Here is a 15,214-nt window from a genome sequence, read left to right on the forward strand (position 1 = left end):
TCTGCAGCACACCATAAAACAAACCAGGGGAAGGAAAGGCTGATAAAGGCGTAATTGTGGCCATGAACTCCAAAGGAGGTCTTTCGCCTTTATGTGAGCCATAATGGAGCTCTGAAGGTCTTTTGGAAAAGGTTTTGTGGGCACACGAAGCTTGCAAAAGTGTTGGGGAGACAGAGCAAGCACTGAGCCAGGGGTTGGATGGGTAATAGTGAACAGGCAAAGCACAGCAGGAATTCTCTGAAAGTCCTCAGAGTTAGAAATAGTGGGCGGCTGGAGAGCACCAGAGTGGGAGATGGTGCATGTTCTTCTGTGCTGTTACTCCTGGGCATCTCCGGGGGCTGCTGGATCCTTTTCACCAGCTGCAGCCCAGCTGGAAGGAGGGTTGTTCCTCCACACTCCGGCTGCCCAGAGGGCTTGACCTCTACTCACATGTGCCTGTGGGCAGGAGCAGAGGAGGGACTCGCACACACAGTGCACCACTCTGAAACATAATATTTGACGACTTGCATGCTGGAAGGGAAGTCCAGCGTCCCATGAATGCCTGTCAAGGAGCATTTTCGTTCCCTTCCTGAAACATTCCTGTGGTTCTGGGTCCAGTCTGCTGGGTTGTTTCCACCTACATCTCCAGCACAATAGGAGACCTGCAGCACTGGGCAGCACAGGAGGGGTGAAAGACTGCTTTACTTTACACCTATTCCTGCACACATTCCCCGTAACGAGTCTTCCCTTAGTCCTTTCCTGGCATATCAGGAATTTCCTAGGATTTCCTAGAATATCAGGAAGCAGAGCAGAAATGCTAGTTTCTGGTCTTCTCAGATGCCTAAATGTTCTCTAAACGATACTCCTCTGTGTTAACACTGTCCTCACATGTTTTTAAGGTGAAGCTTCTCACAGTCTCATTCCTAGCAGGCAGAGTTGGCTGCTCCTGCACTTGAGCTCTGGTGATCCTGGCAGAGCAGCGTGTGCATGGTGCGCGTGTCAAGTCCCAGTTCTGTTTTTCGTGACCTGAATGCACGGAACAGCTTGTTCTCTGCTGTCTGTTAACCCTTAGGAAGACACTTTGTTTTGTGCTCCTCTGTTCTGCGTTGGCTGCGCTCAGCAGGGTCAGCTCTGTGCTTCGGCTTTGGGGGCAGAGCCTGCGAGGGAGTTAATTGCTAAGTGATGATGGCTCTCCCCAGCTGAAGATCTGCTCCCATGAGCTATTTAAGCCTCTGTTTCTTGTATCTCCGTGCCAATCAGATTAGCTGGTGCCAGGAAACAGACCACGGCCTGCTTGCTCTTGAATGCACCCTTTTTCCTCCTTACCTGTTTATCCTAATCAAGCCCCTTTCCGCTCCACCTCGGTTCTTTTATTTAGCTTTGTTCCTTCCTTTTCATTTTCACAGCCTTACTCTGGCCCATCTCTTCTCCCTCAGGCTGTGTCTCTGGGTTTTGACATCCACCCTTAACAAGAGAGTCGATCCCTGTCCTGCTGGTGGCTGCTCCCTTTGCAGCACCGTATGCCCGCCTGTGCTCCTGCACTGAACTTTTCTTGCTCTTGATTCCCTCCATATTTACCCTGTTGTAACTTGGACTCCCTTTAAAGAGCAGTAGAGAGATGCCCAATTCAGTGGAGCAGGTGAAGGCACTCATCTTTCCAAGGAAGGAAAGGAAACAGGTTGGGGAGGGGGGCATGGCTGAGAGCTGCCCCACAGTCATTCCCCACTCTCCATGCACTGCCCACCACTCTGCTCTTCTCCCAGCTCGATCCCTCCACTCACTTCATTCTCACTGATCTCAGCAAAGGATTTGCTGTTGCAAAAAAAAAAAAAAAAAAAAAAGAAAAGCTCTAAACCCCCTCAGGCTCACAGGACCAAGTGTTCCAGCCTGGCCCTGTGTGGCAAAACAGGCCCATCCTCTGCCTCTTGTGAGGCCCCACCTTTATCCTTCTTCTATAAATAAAATGCAATGACATTCCTTCCTAGTTACTCTGTTCTCTTATTCTGACCTCATTAGACTCTCCCAATAGAAAATTTCATTGAACTCCTCCTCTATTAGTGGTGAAAACAAACAAGACCATTGGACTTCCTCTGGAAAAAATGCATCTATATCACAGGGAACTGCAGGAAGCCAAATTTCCACTCCTGGGTTTGTGCTGTACACATATGTTCCCTTGTATGCATTTAGTAAACAAAGTTGTCTTCACACTAAGAAGAATTTAAAACAATTTATCCTTTATATCTGATTTGCCTCCCTTGTTTGAAATAAATTGCTACTGTAATATTATAAGGAGCAGAGTGCTGTTAGCTGGGGTTGCAAGAACAGCTGCTTTTTTCCAGACCCCCTGAGCTAAATATATTTTGAGGCTTTTGTATGTGCATGTACACAGGAGTGATGGCCAGGTGATGGATTGCTAAGCCACATCATAAATTCAGTTTGTTGGACACCTTTGATTACCTCCTCTGCACTCTGCCTGTAATCATTCTCCTTCAAACATCCTTCTAATGTTCTTAACAGCAGCCAATTAAAACAAAGACTTCACTTGCCATCTATCCTCTCTTCCCTCCGCCATCACCCAAGCCTTTTCCCTTGGGTGGAGGGAAATAAGTATATTGATGGATGGTAGTTCAAAAGGTGTATTCAGTGTTCGAGTGAATATATCCCTACTTGGCTTTTTTGCCTTCTGCTTTAAAATTCAGCTTGGACAGACACCCATCCAGGCATGGTGTATCCTTGTGTGCTTGCATGTGGCTGGGGGCTGCAGACTGGTGGCATGGAAGTCACTGTTCACCTGCACATCTGCCCTGGTTATCGGTTTCATGCTGAGTCAGATGCTTTCTGAAGGAGACCATGCCACAGGGCTTAAGTGGGAAACTGGAAATAATTCAGGTCACTAAGACTTCCACAGGGGAGAAAAGGTGGAGGCTGCCATATTACAGATGTAGGAAGGGAAGGAGAGATTTGAAGATGAGGACTTCAGTTGGTGTCAATGAATCAGGCATCTCAGGGAAAACAAGATATTCAGTGCCTGAAAAGTTGATTCATCCACCTGGCAGTGAGATGAAGAGAAATGAGTAACAGATTTCGAGGTGTGTGTAAGGCAGGAGAGGCCAACGCACTAACTCTGAACAGCTTGGGAAGTGCCTCAAGGGTGACTTTGACTTCCTTTTGCCTTTTTCAGGGCTTAGCTGCATTGACTCCTCTCTGCATGCACCCCTAACCTTGTGTCCCACAAGGGCATTGGACAGAGAATTGAGTGGGTAGTGCTTGGTGCCAAAGTGTGCTGCCAGAGCTGGTCCTTACACTTTCCAGGTGCCTCTTGGCTCCGCAGCTCCCCTACATGTGCTGCAGCAGGGCCTGCCTTCCATGCTGAGGGTGTTTACTGCTGCGCAAGCAGGATCGGAGTTGTTGGACGTGCCTTTCATCCTGTTGCAGCCTGCTGGATTAATGGGGCAGATCTATGTGTGTGTGCATGTTTTCTGCTCTCCCTCCTGTGTCCTGCTTTGTGGTGTAATGGCTGTGGAGTCTGAAACAGATCTGTTCATCCAGTGTTCATACAGCCTTTACTGCAGCAGTTTCCGAGTGCCCGATTGCAGCTCCTGCGTTTTATCTGCCAAACATCACTGAGAGATGGGAATATAACGGCCCCTCCCAGCTTGCAGAGGAATTAAGAGACTTGTCACTTGTGGCACCTGTGGCTGCAGCAGACTGTGAGACCCTGTTTCCAGGGTCCCAGTCTGACACTTACAGAGTAACACAGCTTTCCTGTCAAAATGATGACTACCTGTGCAACCATAATGCCTTTGAGGTTTGGGACCAGGCTGCTCTGGATTTTACTGGCACATGGAAGTGGAAAATATGCTCTCAGTTGTTATATTTGCTTTTCCTGCTTTCCTGCATGTTATAACTTCTTTATTTTAATCCTGAAAGAAATTATCCTAAATATGTTGGATGCTTTTGTTACCAGTCTTTTGGTCTTCTTCTGTCATCGCATATTTGATTTGCAACCTGAGGATGCTGTTAGAGGTCTGAGTTGAGAAATAAGTCAAGGCTTCCTTTTCCCCAAGTCCTGAATGGTTTCACAAATGCTCTTTGAGTACCTGTGTGCACTGTATGCCCTTCCCCATAGCCCATAAACAACAGATGTTTTCCTCATTGTGCATGAGTCCTTGTTTTTAACACGTAAGTGTAACTCAGATGGACTCGAATGTAGTAGCATAAAGACTTTGGAGGCCTGCGCTGTGCAAAGGGGAAAATTACTGTCTGACCCAGAGCAGTGGCTTTGTGATGACTGCATTTGTTCTGGTGTGCTGTGTTTGTACCAAACTGGTTTGCTGCCAAGTTACTACTTACGGTTTATCCAAGCGCTCAGTACAAAGAATGTTAAAAGAAAAACTTTTTTGTTTTCTGTGAATTCTTCTGGCTGAGAAAGAATTCAAGCCACAATCCAAATGCTGTCTCCTCTTTCTGCAGTCCTGTGGTCACCAGGTAGGACAGCTAATGCAGGAGTGCCTGCAACTGTGGTGTGTACACAAATGTGCTTTTAAAAGATGTAATATGGAACCCACATGGAAAGTACCTTCCTGTTGCAGAATATTGTCTCTTTAAGCAGCCAAGCTCTTTGATTGAGAAGTCTGGAGTAGGAATTTTCCAGGCACAGATACGTGTGCACTGTCAGAGGCACCTATGACATGGCAGGTCTCTGTGTATGCAGCATATCTGACACCTCCCCTAAGTCCTGGGCCTCCTCTGCAACAGGGAATGGCTCAGTCTGGGCTCCTATTTCAGTATTTCTCCTGCTTAATGAAGTATTGTTGCCTGGCTTCAAAGGTAGGGCCATGCTTGGAGCTTAGGAAGGAACTCTAGTTCATTCCTCCTGGGAGAATCCCATGAAGGGCATTTGGGTAAAGGCATTCCCGCCGCTCAGCAATCCCCTTGGCCTGTCCAAACACACACGGACACTTATCTGATTGGCAGGGACCTTGGGGGTTTCTTGAACACTGAGTAGGATAATCAGATAGATTGTGGGATACATCTGCTTGATCCTATTTCTTATGATTACGTGGTGGGGAACAAGCCTTAATGAGCCTTGGCCTTTCCTGTCTCCTCTGTAAATTTGTTTGACTCAATTGAGCTTTTTTTGTGTGAGACAGCTCTTTTTGTGCTTGGATATGGAAGCATCCACCTCTGAAGCTGACTGTGCTTTGAGACTGGGTTTGGATTAGCTGACCTCCAGAGATCCCTGCCAACATTTTTTTCCCCTTTTCTTTTGTGTTTGCAGCTGGTGTAATTGTGGTCCTAACCCCTCCCAAGCGGTGCTGGCACTGGAGAGGATTTTAGCACTGCTTCACAGCAGCGCAGTAGCTGCTTCTGCACCGCAGAGGAAATGCTCCTTTCGGGTCAGCCACCCTGCTGTAAGGCAGCTCCCTGGCCCCCCAGCACTGGGAAGTTGCCTCCTGTAGGAGGCCGGAAGGGATTTACCAGGCGGGTGCTAACAGGAGCATCCTTCTCCATGTGTCTCTGACTGGGGAGCGATGGCCTGATCAGCAGAGCACCCCACCAGATCCCCCAGGTCTGGGATTGCAGTGGGTCACCATCAGTCCTAGCAGAGAGCTGGAGTAGCAAAGGGGTCCTGACCTCTAACTTGTCACAAGTAAGCTGATGGCAGAAAATCAGAAGCCCAGAAGAACAAAAATGTTGTGTGTGTGGTTATTATAACAACAAATCTATTTCCTGAAACAGGGGGAAGTTCCCTTTGAAGCACTGCAATGCATGCTGCCCTGGAACACCCCTTGGAAAGGCATTTGTTCTGCTGAGGCACTTGGGTGGGTCCAGCACAGCAGCTTCTGTGACTGTTCAAAGACAGACAAATAAACAAAAAAAGCTTCTTAAATTGCAGTGTTTTTCTAATATATTTTTGGCTTAAAAATCATCAGTGGATAGTGACAAATAACTCCCATCCATTTGCCTGTGGAGGAATTTTGAAGAACAACTAATCCTACAGGAGTGAAGGGGAGGGGAGTTCTTTGAACTTTGGTGGACAAGAGGTGCTAGAGGTTGAGGAAGAAGGAAAACGGACTGTGAAGATTTTGAGTGGCTGAGGGAATAGGGGCACGATAATGTACAGTGAAGAATGATAGATTTTATAAACAAAGGGATTTTTTTCAGTATTTCTGTAAACTCTGCATTAATTTTTCCTGTGATTGTTTGCTGCAGGGTGTAAATGTGGAGAATTGCATGTACACAAAGGAGGATAAAGTTTCCTGTACTTACACATTATTTTTGCTGCAGTGAAGGGCTTCCTTCCCTCCTACTGCTTTATTTTACATCTCCGGTTTTTTTGGGTTTTTTACTCCTTGCTTCCTCAGCTGCTGTCTCTGCAGGTAAGAGGGATGCTGAGGTCATGCCAGGCCAGCTAAGAGCAGTGGGAAGCACCCAAAGGCAAGTGATGGATGAGCCATTTTCCCAAGGACACCAGTGGGCTGGCCCTGCAGAGCAGCACAGCCATCTTCTGGGGTGCCATAAATCCAGGAGCTTTAGCAAGGCTGGCGAGCCTTGTAGGAAATGTTTGTGCCGCCTTCCTTGCTGAGAAGCAGGAGGATTTTCCTTGTGCTGCTCTTTCCATAGAGGTCACGACCAGTAACCCCACGCTCCAAAGTCGCTCTAAGCCAGAGCGGGTATGGGGAGAGAAGGACAAGCATTACTGGCTCCTTCGGCACAGACATGTGGTATCTGCATCCTTAAACATCCATCCTGTGCATGCAGCCACTTCTGTAGTGAGTTTGTGTCCTTCCAGAGAGGCTTTTCCATTGCAGCAGCATCAGGGGGTTTTATTTGCGTGGGTTTATAATTTATTTCTGAGTTTTGCCATCCTGTTCTGAACAGACGGCACTCGGGGCTGAGTTGACTCTTTGGCATGCCGTGTGATCCCTGGTGATTCATGGCCCCCAACATCTGCGATTAGACCTTGAACAGAAACTTTTCATGCATGGCCATGGTAGAGGAAACCTGCTCCTTTTCTGAGTAACTGGTAGAAGAACAAAAGGAGGTTTATTTTCTTCTAGCTGTAAAGGTCTACCTTAAGTAAACTGTTCCCTGAGGGAGAAAGTGTCCAGGTACAGAATGTTCACAAAGGAAATACTCAAAGTGTCTACCACATCCTTAAAGTGTTTGTTTTAAAGTATGAGGGCCAGAGCAAAAAGTAGAAGATTATTTTCTAATTTGAAAGCAAAAGTACCTCTTATGGGTGATAGAAAACAAATTGACCTTCTTCAGGCTTGATACTGAAGCTCATGAAGTGCACAGGTGATGAGAAGCTGTGGAGAAGCTGCTATTGCTGAGATGGCTCCTGTCCCAGTGCACAGCCCATATGAGCGTGGGGGGCGAGAGCTGGCCCATGTCGGAGGCAGCCCCGCTGTGTGCAAACTGTCAACGTTGTAACAGCAGAGAAATTGAGTCTATAGGAATCCGAGCAGTGCTGGGTTTTATGTGATGGAGGCTTCTAACTGAGACTTCAGCAATGGAGGATCCATTCCTTGACCTTGTGGGGATTGTTTTTGTGGTTTCTTTTACTGTTGTGAACCAGCACTTTTGGACCAGTCCTAAGTAAAGCAGAGCTGCCCTGTGATATAATCATGACAGCACCTGACTTGCCATGGGCTTTTCTGAGGGCCAAAGTGAACATTGCTGATGTCAGACACCTCAGCTAATGTCATCGTGTTCCTGGCTTTGTGAGTCCTAGATGAAGTTTTTTATTTTTAACTTTTTTCCCCTCCTCACTAAGTCTGAAAGCTGCCCACAAGTGGGGGTTATCTTACCTCATGCATTGCTGCCAATAATTGGCAGCAGTCCCCATAAAATCTTGCCCTTGACTATCATTTTTGGTTCCTTTGATAAGCTAGGATGTAGTTTCTTGTATTCTTTACTACTGATGTGAAAGTGGAGGACAGAGGAAGCACTGGGAAAGATGCTCAGACTTGGTTTTCCATAGGAATGTGAAAATGCTGTTTGGTGGTGGTATTCTCCCTACAGAGTTTTGTTTCTCTTTCAGAACAAAACAGTTCAGTGGGCTATTTTCACTTGCTCCCATTTCTCTTTGCCTTGCGGTGTTTCCAAGAGCACGGTGTTTATTTAGAAAAGTGTTTGATAGTGGAAACACCTCACTGCTGTTTGGGTGAGGAGTTCCCCATTCTGGCTTATCAAGGCCCAGGTGGTGAGCACACCAAGCTCTTCCATACCCATTAAGATGCAATAAAAAGATAAGTTTACAGAATTGTCTCAAAGGTGCAAGGACTGATGAGTGTCTCAGTTGTGCTTCCAGCTGAATTTAGTGCTTTGAGGAATGTCCAAAACCAGGAAGTCTTTGGCTCCCACAATATGTAGACACTCGGTGAACGTTTATAGGTGTGGGATGTAAGTTGTAGTGGAGTTGGTGAAAGATTTGAGGTCTTAATTTTGCAAGCGCAGTTTTGCTATTGCTCTGCCTCCAGGGTGTCCATGCATCCCTCCATCCATGCATCCCTCCATCCGGGATGGCTGGGTGAGCTTTCGTTGACTGTAACTTGCAAAACTGGATAAAGCACACTGTAGCCTGGCGGTACAGGGCTGAGCTCAGAGCAGGTTCTCCATTCTTCTGTCACATCCTGCTGGTTCCAGTTGGAGAGGAGCATGGACAGCATCACATATGATTAAGAAAGGGCACAGCTAGAACTTGACTTTGGGAAAACTCCAGTGTCTCTGCACTATCCCTATTCCACTTCAGGCAAAGGGAATAGCTGCTGTTTTCACTCACTGGACAGTCAGGGCAGTGGCACTTGTGCTTCTCAACTGAGCAATCATGACCCAGAAATCTTTGAGAAACGTTAAATAAGGAACCCACCTTGGCACTTCTACTGAGTCGTTTTTTTCTTCTCAAAAGAAAAAAAATCTCTTTTAAATAGCATCATTTACACTTGGGAGCTGCTCGAATCCACCCTGTCACATAAATTACCATTCCTGAACTTGGCTGTCAGGAAGTGTCCTCACAAGTTGACATCCATAGGGGCTGTCAGTGGAAGGGGATCAGTTTCGTGGCAAGCAGGAGGAATTCAAGCGTCAAGTGAATACATTCGTCCTCGTGTTACCTCAAGTGGTGAGGGCATCTGAGTCCCGCCAGAGGCGAGCCCCGGCGTGACCTTCGCTCCTCAGACTGCCCTTGTTCCCCTGCACTTTGGTAGCTGCAGGGCTGGGTCTGACATCTGGAGCAAGCCCCATCCTCCTGCAGCTCAGGCAATTAGAGCCTGGCCCAGCAAGTGGCCTGGAGCAGGGGCTTCAGGGATATTACAGTTTCTTTACAGGGATAAAGGCCATGGGCTTTTCTCTCTGCTCTGCTGCTTTCTCCAGCTTTGATGCTGCTGCCATTGAAATGGGATTGGCCCATCTGGTAGTGGAGGAGCTGAGCTCTGCCAGACGGATCTGGCTTGCTGGGAAGGGTTCAAAAGGCAGCACCTACCCTTTGTTGTGTTTCCTGCACGCTAATGAAGCCCCTGATTTCTGGAGTGACTTTTTAATCCTTGTATGTTGGTTTTGGCATGGATGCTTTTTGTTTTTTTTCTCATTTGAAATACATGGGAGAACAAAGTGAAAAAATGCCAGTTGCTCCTCCATCCCCCACAAAAAAAAAGGGAAAAAAAGGGATAATACAAGGGAACTGTAAGGATGCATTATGGTGAAAACAGTTACAGTTGTTTTGATGCCAGGAATTGAAACGTGGAGAGCTGGAGCTCTGTGCTGTCAGCAGTGGGTTCCTGTCTGAGGTGTGCTGTCCTTCGGTGCTGTGCGTGGGAGCCTGGCTGCAGCAGGGTGATGTCAGCCCTGCATGCACACGTTTCCAGCTTTCTGCGTGGCCACATGGAGGGGGATTTGCAGCAGTCCAAACATTGACAGAACTGTATTTGTTGACTCGCAGAAAAGCCTAACTCGTGCTCCTCTGGGCTGTGATCACGTAAGCCGAAATGCAGTGACTGCTGTCTGTGCTTGCTGGCCTCCCAGCCCTGATAAACCTACGAAACACATTCATTTATTTAGGCCCTGATTCAGCAAAGCACTTAAGTTCATGCTTCAGGTTTTCTTTCCAGAAAGACTGTTGGCATGCTGAAAGTTAAGCATGTGCTTGACTGCTCTCCTGAGTGCAGAGAAAACAAGTGATGGCGCAATGTGTGCTGCTGCTGTGCTCTGCTGGATGGCGTGCAGGCTGTGGAACTGAGGCCCCCAGTATGAAAAATGTGTTCATTAATTTGGTTCCCTCCAGTACAGGAGCCCTGCTCCCAGGATCTGAGATGACAGTCTGTAGGTAGGTGGGTTGTTTCCATAGCACAGGAAATTCCTTGTGTCTCACTCTTGCACATGGAGCAGATGAGTGTGCCCTTCTGGAGGGTGTGGGGCAGGGACAGTTTTCATCAACAGGACCTTGGCAAGTATTTCTTCAGAGTTTTCTGTTTGTTCCTCCCACCAAGAGGTGTAAATGAAAAATAACAGCCATGTTTACATGTGTCTGAATGTCTTTATATTTGTAGTTTACTGGGGTTTAGGGTTCATTTGATTTACCTTTCATTAACATGATTCCCTTCATTTTGAGGACTGAGCAGTTCATGCAGGCACATACCTGTGGGCATGTGTGCGCTCCTGAGCTGCGTGGCTTGAGAGCAAGGTCAGCGTTTGGTTTGTTACATTCTTTGGGATTTCTCGAGGTAAAAGGTTTGGGAAGTGGCAGATGTTACTACGCTGTTTGTACATCGTGGTGTAACTGTGTGTTAAGTCAGGTCCATCATATTCCAGCCCCGACACTGACAGACCCTCACTTCCCTGGGAATCTGAAGCTGTGGAACAGGCCCTTAATCCACAAGATGGTTTTATTTCAGTCTGCTCAGAACAGCTTCTGAGAGAGCATTCTTTCTAATCCCCACCCATATCTGACCTGTTCTAGCTCGTTCTTAAGAGCTGCACCCAGCTAGTCCCTCGCTCCCTGCAAAAGGTTTCTGCACATCTTTTCCTGGTTGCTGAGCTCGTTTGAGCCCACACATCAGTGAATGGGATTCTGATATAAATTTGACCCATTTGCAAAATTGGGATTGATTTAGAGCATCTTGTCCTTATGAAACCCAAAAGATGCAAGTATGGCTAGTTGTGCTTTTTTCCCCCTTCTCTTTGAAGTTTAAAACATTCTTAGCAAATAAGACATTTGCAATCTCTGGTCCCCACCTGGTGTGCAAAAATCCAATGGTCCTTCCAAATGCATGGGGCAGACCAAGCTCTGTGCTCTTGTTGTGAGCTGGATTGCAAGGATCTGGGTAGTTTTTGTTACAAACTTGAGTTTAATTAAGCCTAGAAAGTACTTGCAGTATAGGTTTAACGAGCGTTGTTTTTTCTAAATTGAAATAATTCGATCTGTGAATCAAACAGCCTCTGTGCCCCACCCCCTGCTGCTGCTGACAGCCTCTTCCCACACTTCTTCCTTGGTAGCATTGTTTCCATTGTTTCCAGCTCCAGTAGGTTTCAGTTACTGATCAGTGTAATTGCAATAACACACCAATAATAAAAGAGGAATTTAAGCTTCCTTTTCTTGTAGTCGAAGGCTCCTCTCCTGCGAAAGCTTGAAGTCTTAATAGCAGTCACACGAGCAGCATCCTGCGCCTGTCAAGTGTTTGCAAAACTGGCCGGGCCGTACTTTGGGAAGATAAAGGGCTGGATTTTGGGAACTTGGAAGCAGCTCAATCCTATCAGGCGGCAATGGCACAGCTATTATTAGAATGGGAGACTCTAGGGACAGCTTAACATTTTAGTGGACGCCAAGGAAGCCTTGAACAGGAATGCATTAAAAGTTGTTTGTTGTATAACACGGGCTGCTGGAGTCAGAGTAATTCGAGTTGCCTTTGGTCTGGTGGAAAACTACAGCTGTGAGGAATGAGTTAATTTTTTCCGTGTGTGTGTGTGTGTGTGTGGTTTGGGTTTCCCTGTCGGGTTTGCTCATAGTTTTGTAGGCTCTCAATCTGTGGAGGAGCGAGTGTGAACCAGTCGTTTGTCTTCGTATGCCATCGCAGGAGCGGCTCTGTGCTGGGGATGCCTTAAGTGGAACACCTTGGAAGTGCCGGAGGGGGTGTAGGGCTGAGCTGGAGCCTTGTACGCGAGACCCACCGGCTGCTCTTCCTGCAGACGCGGGGTGGGATCCTTGATGTAACAAAACAAAAAAACAGTTAAAAATACTAAGGAGTAAAATATCACTCCCTAGTTCGGGAGGGCTTGGGGGCTGCAGCGCCGGGCGCTGGCCGTGTGGGGGCGGCCGGGCCGGGGCGGGCCGGGCCGGGCTGGGTGTCCCTGTCCCGGTTCCCGTTCCTGTCCCCGTTCTTGTCCCGGTTCGGGCGCGGTCCCGGGGGGGTCCTGCGGCTGCGGCGCGCTCTGAGCGCTGCGTTATGAAACGGCCTTTCTTATTGGTCGGCTGCCCGCGCGTGGCGCTGTAACGGCGAGCGCCATTGGCCGGCGCCGCCCCCCGGGCGCGGGCAGTGCCCCCGTGCCCGCAATGGCCGCCGGCGCCGCCCGCGCCCGCCGAGCGGGGCCGTCGCCGGCTCCTGCCTGATTCTATTTCTCTTTTTCCTGCAGGTTGCTGAAAAGTGCCTTTCCTGAAGCCACCGCTGCTTGGATTTCTGTCTAGGGCTGCCTCTCTCTGCCCCGCGCCCCCCTCTCTGTTTAATCGGCGTTGCTTGCAGTCCGTGCCCTGACGGCGGCTCCTCCAGCCTTGCCCTTTTTTTTTTTTTTTTGCTCCCCATTTACACGCAGTTTGCTCAGCCATTTTATTTTTTTCCTTTTCCCGACTATGTAGCAAATATTTAAGAGAAAGGAAAGAAAGAGGGAAAAAAAAATCAGACATCCTTTTGCCTATTTTCGTGCTCGCGAACCGTAATTTTTAGAAGCAAGAAATAGAAGGAAAAAACCCCCGAAAACCTGAAGTTTTCTCCCCAAGGACCGAGACCATTCCACAAACTGAAGTGCTGCCAGCAGCATATGCTTTTTGCAAGAATAATTGAAACCATTAACTGGAGAGCACAGAATTCTTTTGAAAGTCTGCCAGTTATTTGCAAGTAACTTTGGCAGTGGCACAAAATATAACACTTGTATTTTAACTTCTACAATTGCACTTTTAGGAGCTGGCCTCTAATTTGATTTTCAGTTGTTCTGATAAGATTTCTATTTTATGATTGGCTTTATGTTTAATTCTTGTTTAAAGAAACACGATTTGACTTAAATGAAAACCTAAGTGCTGATGAATAGGAGTTCTACCAAAGCAACAAGTTAGTTATTTCTTCACGTTTAACTTGAATTCACTTTTTTACCCTTTTTTTAAAAAAAAAAGAAGAAAAAAAAGATCAGCAGCAAGCATTGCCCTGCGGAAGGGTGCGATTGCTTGCATTTTAATTTTTGTTTTTTAATATGGCTGTAAACGTTTCCCTGGTTCGTGATACAAAATGGCTGACCTTAGAAGTGTGTCGAGAGTTTCAGAGAGGGACTTGTTCTCGGTCTGATGCAGAGTGCAAGTTCGCCCATCCGTCACGGAGTTGCCATGTGGAAAATGGTCGAGTTATTGCCTGCTTTGACTCCCTAAAGGTGAGGACTGTCTAACGTGTGCATTACCTAAGCTTACTTGCTTTTCCTTCTCCTCCAAGTGGCTCAGCGTGCTGGGGTGTGGGATGTGCAGAACAGCTGTTTATTGTTTCTGCAGGGATGCAGCTCCCAAAATCCAGGCTGAGTCTGACATCGGATGCCACTGCCAGGAGTGCCAGGCATTGTAAGGAGAGACAGGATTTTATCCAGGGCATTTTCTGATGGTAGCTGGGGTCTGATCTAGCTGTCCCCAAAATGGAGAGTGCAGGTTGTGGGCAGCAAATGAACTTAAATAAGAGGAGAGAACTGAAACCCAAGTGCTTGAGTGACCAGAGCATGTCAGCCATGCACTTGGTACAGGGATCTGAAATGTGCTTTTAATGAGCAGAAGTGAAAGCAGCGTTTTAAGATAATGAATCAGCTTTACATGCATTTCCCAGAGACAGAGTTACAGATGCACTAACGCTGTCCGGTAGATGAGGAGCTGCCAAAATATTTGGAGAACAGCATTCCCAGAAATGGGTGTTGGGAAAACGCTGTCAGTGGGGGACATGCAAACCCAGTGGCTCTGCCAGGCCTGTTGCAGCTATGGCTGATCCTCGTGGCTGCTGCTCATCCTTGCACTGCGTGTTTGGGAGGCAGGAAATGGCTCTTGATTGTTTGTCACTGCTGGAACTCCAGGGGTGACCTCCAAAATGTACCAAAGACCTGGATTGTCAGTCGGGGTGTGGGACAGGGGGCTCACAGGAGAGGGATGTGGGCGTCTTTCCTGGCTCACTCGATCATGTTCTTGGGAAAAGAATACGCACTTTTTTTCTTTTTCCCAGAAGTATGACTTCTCAAATGTGTTTTTAACAGGGTGGTAAAAACTCTGAGACCATATGGATAACTGATAACATTTGAGAACTCTTGATACTGTGTTTAATGTTTTGATCAGAGTAATTAACCTGTTAAAATTTCTAGAAAGAGTCTGGTAAATTTTACAAGCTTAAAAGTTTTCCCTTGAACTTCAACTGTTGCTTGAAAAGATTTGGGTTTATTTTTATGAGCATAATGAGTAACAGAACTTGTGGAATTACATATGCACAGGTTCAGACTGGAGCCGGATCTGGTCTAACACTGGTTTACCCATTTCATTCCTGTTAGTGGCTTCTTCATATTTTCACTCTATTCTTTTTTTCCAGGAAGCTCAAGTTTTCTGTTTGCATTCAGTTTTTTTCTCTTTTTAATCTGATTATATGCAATAACTTAGTTATACAGTGACTTTCAAATGTTCATTTACATTGCTGGTTTGCTGACAGCAAGAGACAAACATTTTTTTTTATTGAAGAGGAAAAAAAGTCCTGTTCTTTATGCCCTTGAAACTTCTGAATTGTAGCCAGTGGCAGTGCAGATACTTTTAATGAACAGATTATTATAATCATGTTTTATGGCATTTATTTGTGAACAGAGAGGAGGGCTGTCATGCTGTGTAGGGTAGTTTTGTGCCCTAACAGAACTTGCCTGCTGTTTGCAGTGTCTCAGGGAGGTGTCCCCTGTGCGGGCTCCCAGCTTGGCCGGGCTCTTGGCTGTGCTGTGTTCATTGTCACCCGGTGTGTGACGC

The 15,214-nt window shown here is 47.0% G+C and overlaps 1 protein-coding gene across 9 annotated transcripts in view; it reads left to right on the plus strand.

Moving 5' to 3' along the window:
* The window catches only part of MBNL3 (muscleblind like splicing regulator 3), a 94,560-nt gene that overhangs the window by 20,607 nt on the left and 58,739 nt on the right, over window positions 1-15,214 (plus strand). For 6 of the 9 annotated variants that reach the window (XR_011699025.1, XM_071569255.1, XM_071569253.1 and 3 more), the window contains exon 2: window positions 12,613-13,614. The exons of the other annotated variants lie outside the window; for them this stretch is intronic. Coding sequence is in view for 5 of the 6 variants with exons in the window: in XM_071569255.1 (XP_071425356.1) it covers window positions 13,441-13,614 (174 nt within the window). In the remaining variant the exon portion in view is untranslated. The remainder of the gene's footprint in view (window positions 1-12,612; window positions 13,615-15,214) is intronic. 9 annotated transcript variants of the gene reach the window in all.

Source organism: Pithys albifrons, chromosome 14 (genome assembly GCF_047495875.1).
Source record: "Pithys albifrons albifrons isolate INPA30051 chromosome 14, PitAlb_v1, whole genome shotgun sequence".
Classification (NCBI taxonomy): domain Eukaryota; kingdom Metazoa; phylum Chordata; class Aves; order Passeriformes; family Thamnophilidae; genus Pithys; species Pithys albifrons.